The 7,486-nt window shown below is 32.0% G+C and overlaps 1 protein-coding gene across 1 annotated transcript; it reads right to left on the bottom strand.

The window, feature by feature from the left end:
• Positions 1 to 5,778: 5,778 nt before the first annotated feature.
• LOC102593651 (F-box protein At5g49610-like) lies at positions 5,779 to 7,196 on the bottom strand. Its single transcript, XM_006364135.2, has one exon. The coding sequence runs from the start codon at positions 6,996 to 6,998 to the stop codon at positions 5,883 to 5,885; it is 1,116 nt and encodes a 371-aa protein (XP_006364197.1). The 5' UTR covers positions 6,999 to 7,196; the 3' UTR covers positions 5,779 to 5,882.
• Between the last annotated feature and the right edge of the window lie 290 nt (positions 7,197 to 7,486).

The following is a 7,486-nucleotide window of genomic DNA, read 5'->3' as shown; positions in this document are numbered from 1 at the left end:
GTTTTATGGATGTGCTGAAAATAATCTTTCAACTTTTATAATATAGGAATAAGATTGTGTATTTACCATCATTCTCTATCCTAATAAGAACCTTTTTGTGGGAAGGTATTTATTATTGTTCTTGTAGATTATAATCCGGAGTCATTATCGAAAAGATCTAATCTTTTAGCAATTCAATTATAGAGTGTCATTTATTTATTACTAATTTTTCAATTCAGTCATTATTTATCTGAAATAGTTTAATTATTTTAAGAAAAAATTGAGGGTTAGAGGAAAAAATTACAAAATGAAAAATTAAAATGAAAGTTTAAATGATCTACAATAAAGAGGAAAAATATTATTGGGAAAGTCAACACACTTAATTGTACTTAAAACAGAATGACTATGAGACCATAGGCCATAGGGTTTGGTAAATTAGCTATGTAAGGCTCAACATATTAATTTCCCGTCTATCCAATTTATGGGTTCTAGCTACTTCACCATTTAATAGTGTTATTGAAACAAAATTCTTAGAATTCCAACTTTATTAATTGGCAAAATATACAAAAATGTGCCATTTAATTTGGTTTCGATTGACATTATGTTCTTTAATTTTCTATGAATATAAATAGATACTTAAACTTATATAAAATTGAACAAATAGACACGCACATCCTGTTTGATTGCTAAATGTTAATTAAGGAGAAAACTATGTTAATTTGGTTTCAATTTTACAAGATAATGATGCTATCTTTTGTACTATTTTTAATCCTTTCCGATTATTCACATGTCCACATCACTAGATTAAAAAAAATGCCAATTAAGAGGTGGCCTACAACATTTGTTGGGAGGAGTATTCAAATGCATGTGGACTTTTCCATTAATCAAAAGTCACTAAAGCCATAGCCAATTGGGCCTCGTCACCATCAACGTTACGTAGAAATTTGCGTGTTCCTTTCAATCATGGCAACTTAATTTATTTTCATCTTTCTAATGTTTATTTATGTCAAAGTATAGAAGAAGTCAATAGGTGAAAAATTCAAGCCCACCATCCCACTCAGCTCAATTATTACTTCTTCCGTCTCAAATATTTGTTACAATTGTCATGTTTCGCTTCATATGATAAGTATTCGGAAATGGAAAAAATAGTAAACTAAGCAAGCTTTATTTTTCTCATTTGTTAATTGATGTATGATTAGGATTTTGAATTCGGTGAGAGAAATTCAAAGTCTATAAACACTCATAGCACCCCACGCTACGCATCAATGTCAAAGCATTTAATCATCACATCATCAACATTCATTATCATTAGCCATTTGTTGTGAAGATTCAAGTTGCTTTTTTGGCTTTTTGCCTTATTTAATTGATGGCCAAAAATTGTTGTCTTGTCCTTATGAAGTGCCTAGTAAATGCCAAACCCCTAAAAGATACCCATGGCAAGGAAGTAGGAATTCAATTTGGATTGAAGTACTGAAACTGATTCTCCCTCCGTCCTAATTACTTGTCCACTTTTCCTTTTTAGTTGTCACTAATCACTTGTCCATTTTGACAAATCAAGAAATGACAAATTATTTTTACCTATTATACCCTCAATTAATCACTTTGAAAAAGGTAGAACTTCTTGAAACTCTTAGGGGTCGTTTGGTGTGAGAGTTAAAAATAAATAGTGATGGGATAAGAAAATAATGAAGAGATAAAATTTGTGTATCTTGTTTGGTTGCCATGTTTGGGATAACTTATTCCACCATTTATATCATAGTGACGGGATAAGTTATCCCATATACATGGCGGGATAAGTTATCACAAGATTGCTAACCTCAGGATAACTAATTCATCCACTTCATAATTAATAGGGGTAAATGGTAAACTCACTATGTTAATCATTGTTTTCTTAATAGGTGCGTCAATTCAAAAATGACCAAATAATTAGGGACATAGGGGGTAATAAAAGATTGATATGTTTAGTGATAAGTTATTTCTATCAAAATTACTTATATATTGTTAAAGCTATTTACAAAATAATATATGCATATTAGGAGAATAACGTGTTAGGATCGAAATAATTAGGTGCATGTGGAAGCTAACAACGCAAATCACAAAAGACCATGAGTAAGAGGACAAACGAGGGGGTTACCAACCTAACGAATGATGAAAATGAAATAAACATGGAGTTATCATAATCATGAGGGTTACCAACTTGTGCTATTTATAACTTATACATCACCCGGTTCTTAAAAAATTTGTTATGCTTAATTTTGAGAATCAATTTGATTAATTTTAGAATTATATTGAATTAGATTAATTTTAGAATTATATTGAATTAGATTAATTTAATATTTTAACATTAAAATTTAGATATTGAAAACTATATAAAAAAATATAAGATACATTTTTTTCATATTAATATGGTGAAAAAAATATAAATTTTTGATTAAAAACTTATCTAATTTGCCTCAAAAAGAAAAAAATTGTGACAAATAATTTGAGGTAATTTGCATGTTTACCAAATATATAAATATTATATATAATTTGTAAGTGCTTATAAATTAATTTCCCTAACTTAGCCAAACATCCCTTACGTCAACTAGTGGGATTAAATCAACCATTATCATTATTCTTTAAACGTTATTTCCCTCTCAATTTGCTAGAAAACCCACGCTCTATTCCCTTTATAACATGGCTAGTAAGGATGGTAAGCACCTCACTTCCAACTCGAAGATTGTGAATTTAAGTCAGAGAGCAAAAAATAAAAAAATAGTAAGGTTTAGGTTTCCCATGTATCATTATTAGCCTTTCACCTTCTTCTATAGAAAAATACCATTTATTAATCACTTTTCAACCAAATCTAAAAAAAACGTCAAGATCAAATTTGAGGGGAGAAATCCTGGGACATTAGTTGGATGAATAACAGATAGTGGGTTATTCCTGAGTGGGCCTTTGGGGTAAGGCCTGGTGCGCTTTCTTAACAAGGTGGTCAATGGTCATTAGAAGAAGGAAACATTTGGTTAAATTACGTAATTACACTACTTAAGATAACAATTTTTTTTAAAATTCTTATCATTTGAATTTAATTACAAAAATCTTCTTTTTACTTCTCTCTCTTAACATTATGGATACATCACTCTACTTTTATCAGATACATACATAACTCATGTATTGTCTGTTGTGTATTGGGCGAAGGAGCAATGTATCCACGAATTCTAATAAATCTGAGATTATTATAATTTGAGAAATTTTTGAATAAAATATAATTAACACCAATTATTGGGTTTTTTGTACTTTATACGATAAATATCTTTAGTATAACTACTCAATCACATGATAGTAAAATTTCCTCTTAAAAGAACTAGGTTTTGCCGTCTTATCTTTTTCTTTTGCCTTTTTGTTTTAACTTTTAAAGATGAATCGTTATAAATACAATCAGCTAACGCAAAGATGTTAAATTATACGAGTGATATACAATGATGAAAAGTAATTTAATTAAATTTAATAAAACGAGAAACAGGAGGTGCAATTTAAGATGCTCGCAACAAAACATCTATATTTTACATCTTTGGTTATTCTAGGAAGAATAAAATAAGATCGAGGATATTAAATATTTGGCCATGCGATATGGTATCATGATATGAAATCATGATATGGTATCATGATATGGTATCATGATATGGTATCATGATATGGTATCATGATATGGTATCATGATATGGTATCATGATATGGTATCATGATATGGTATCATGATATGGTATCATGATATGGTATCATGATATGGTATCATGATATGGTATCATGATATGGTATCATGATATGGTATCATGATATGGTATCATGATATGGTATCATGATATGGTATCATGATATCAAATAAACAAAAATTTATAAAATCGCATAATAAATTATTACAAAGTTATTTGTTCTCCACTTAAGTAATTGTTTCATCTAACTTTAATTTAATAAAAAAAATTGAACATAAAGTGTAGTGTACTAGTTTTTATTATAATTCTCCCACATAGTATGGATAATTTTCTCACGTTGAACTTGCATTTCTCGATCATGTGACTGAGAAGACGAACCAACATTGTTACTTTGAGCCATTTGTTGGTCAATATCCTCTGCAACTATATCTTCATGTTCATAGGCCATAAATATTTCATCACTACTTTGATATTCTCGCAAATAATTATGTAACACTGCACAAGTTATGACAATTTTCACTTGTGTATCATTATCATTGTGGTTCATGCCTTGTTTCAGTATTCTAAATCTATTTTTCCAAGTCTCCAAAAGTCCGTTCAATCACATTACGCAGAGATGAATGCCTATAATTAAATAGTTCTTTGGCATTTTTGAGGCTCTCTTTCACTTCCTCGGTAATCTTGCAAATGATAGCGTAGTCCTTTGTATGGAGCTAAAAATCTTTTTGTGTTTCGGAAACCAAGCATCAACAACATAATATTTATCTACCAAAAAACATTTTTATAAAGAATTACTAAAAGCATATGTGACGTAAATGAGACAGCTTTGTGTAAATAAATAATATTTATTCTAAGGATGTAATTTAAAGTTATCATGTGGCGGAAATGGAAATTGTGAAGTTGGTTTAACAAGTGCATTCTCAAGTACTTTACTATCATGTGCAGTACCTTCCCAACCAGCAGCAACAAATGTAAATCGTGTATCAAAATCACAAACACGTAAGACATTTTGTGATGTTCTTCCTTTGCGATTACGATATGCTTGTTGCACTGCTTTAGGAACCTCCTCTTCTATATATGTTACATCAATCGCACCAACACAATCCTACCAAATCAAAAATACATCAATATTAGTTTAGTGAACATAAAATAAATTGGAAGCATTATAGAATGCACTTCATAAAAATAATATTTGTAAGAGTAATAAAAATAGTGCTTCCAAGACAATGCAAAGTCATAAAAATAAATATTATCTCTTTAAACAAAGTTGATAGGAAATATGTAACCTAAATACTAATAACTTACACATAAAATATAAATGTTCACTTATTAAGGCCATAAAATAAATTATTAATGTGATTGAAATTTACCTAACCAAGGCCAAAATCGAGTATTATGTCGAAATTTTTGGAAATGTACACCAGTCATATTTTTTGGTTGTATAAATGTTGGTGTCATCTTGCTAATTGCCTCGGCAACTATTTTAACATGCCGGTTAATTGTTTCAAGTGAATGTTTGAAAAGTTTTCACAATCGTGAGGTGTGATTTAAAGTGACTATATGTTGGTAGAGAATAATAAATTTTATGTCGATGAGAATAATAATTTTAAAAGTAATGATGTGATTATAAATTTTATTTACATATGAAACAAATGGTTAGTAGATATAAATGTGGGGTTGTTTTTAACAAAATATAAACTCATGGATCAATTATTGTATTAAAATACCTCAAATCATGATATGGAATCACCATATAATTCCATATCATGGTTTTTTGGAGAATATGGTATCACCTCTCATGATATGGAATCATGAGATGGAATCAGCGTAAAATTATATGTCCAAACGTTGATTCCATCTCGCGATATGGTATCGCATGGCCAAACGCCTACTTAGTATAAGATTAAATCAGTAAAATGTCCAAGCATCAAATGCAAGACATTTAAGAAATTCCATTTAGTATATATTGGAGTAAATATTTATTTCCATTTAGTATTTACGCCAAGTTAACAAATTAATGTTATAAAAACACTAGCTGAAAAGTCAATATTTTTCTTTTTTCATAGGTAAACAACCTCTCTATCAGTATGAAATAATGATAAAATTTGCGTACAATCTATTCTCTCAAATGACCAGATATTAAAGGATTTCATTGTTGTTGGTGTAGTATATATGTTTTTGGAACTGGGAAGAGAAAGAATTTGGAGCTCATTCATTCAGCAAGAAGTTGGAGGATGCAAGATAGGGATGTAGCAACAGTCCTTTAATGGGGAAATTCTGCAAGTGCACCCCTTTAATTGTACCACACCCTTCAATCCAATGCCATTCCCATTTAGTACCATTTTCTGCACATTCTCTCCATACCAACATTCCTGATCCAAGATCTCTGTACAAGCACATTGCCCCACCAATGCACACACATCTGGTGTTAATACTACCCCATCTTCCTTTACCTCCAAACAATTTTGCCCACAATTCTTGTGGCACCTTCTCAATCATTCTCCAATTATTTGATTCCTCAAGCTGCCATATACATGCCCCTGCATCACTAGTTCCACCAACAAGACATAATTTCCCATTTCTTTCTACCAGTGCTGCAAATTCAAGCCTGTCAGCCATCGGCACTCCTAATTCTCTCCAATTTTTGTTCCTAATTTCGAATCCCATTACGGTATAAGCCCGGGCTGAGGTGATCCAATACAGGATGCCGTTGCAGTAAACACTCTCATTTGGGGTCCAAACTGTTAGCCTTACTGCAAATTCCATCGGCATTGATCCTATTGTTTTCCAGTTTTCGTGAACAGAGTCGTACACTTCTAAGCTGGGCTCGTACGAAGCACCTCCTCCGACGCTGCTTGCCTCTGACATCCCTCCGGCAACATAGACCTGGAAGTTTGCTGAATTCAGTGATATTACCCCAACAGCTGGATTAGTTCTCGTGACATTTAGCTTTGGGAGGTTCCTGAATTGGCGAGTGAAAGGGTTGCATATGGCTAATTGAAGAGCAGTAGTTGTGGTTTCTCTCAGTAGTATTAGGCCATTAACTGCTGCAATTGGGCGAATTGGGTTGGGAATGAAGTCAAGAGGCAATAGATGCCAAGAATCCTTAATTGGGTTGTGAGCACAAATAAAATGCCCATGGTTGCGTGTGGGCAATGCTAGAAACCACGGCGGATATTGCCGCCATGGCAGCGTTGCCCATGAAAGTGAATTGTTAGCACATGTGTGCCAACTCTTGCAGGTGGATTTAGCCCTGGCTAATGAATCAGGAGAAAGATAAGAGAAAATGTTGGCTAGGAGTTCAAAAGGCAGGTTGCTCCACATATCGTCAGACGTCCTAAATGCTTTTGCTACATGGAGATATGGAAGACTATATATGTGTGGCACAAACTGCAAGTGATTGTGGCTCAGCAATGATTGAAGGAGAAAAAAATTATTCCCTCCGTTTCAATTTATTTGTTTTGCTTTTCTTTTGCATCTGTTCCGACTTTACACAAACCCCAAGATTAAAACCATACTTTTCAAAAAAAAATATTATTTTGTATAAACTTCATATCAAGTCAAAATCAGATAAATAAATTGAAACAAAAGGTGTAGTCGAAGGCTTTTGATTTAGCATAGAGATGCGTGACCATCATGTGAATGTCAAAGTTCTGTTATTTTTTTGGTACTGTTTTTGTTGTTTTCTGGATATTTTAATGCTTAGACGTAGTTCTTGGAAGTGCCCAAGAGCCATCAAAGTTCAAATAGAAAGATAGAAAAAAGAAGTGCAATTTGTAGCCATCCTTTTAATTCTGGATAATGAAAGTAGC

The sequence above is a fragment of the Solanum tuberosum genome, unplaced genomic scaffold, assembly GCF_000226075.1.
Source record: "Solanum tuberosum cultivar DM 1-3 516 R44 unplaced genomic scaffold, SolTub_3.0 scf00482, whole genome shotgun sequence".
NCBI lineage: Eukaryota > Viridiplantae > Streptophyta > Magnoliopsida > Solanales > Solanaceae > Solanum > Solanum tuberosum.
Note: the sequence above shows the minus strand (reverse complement) of the source record. Positions and strands in the feature narration are given on the sequence as shown.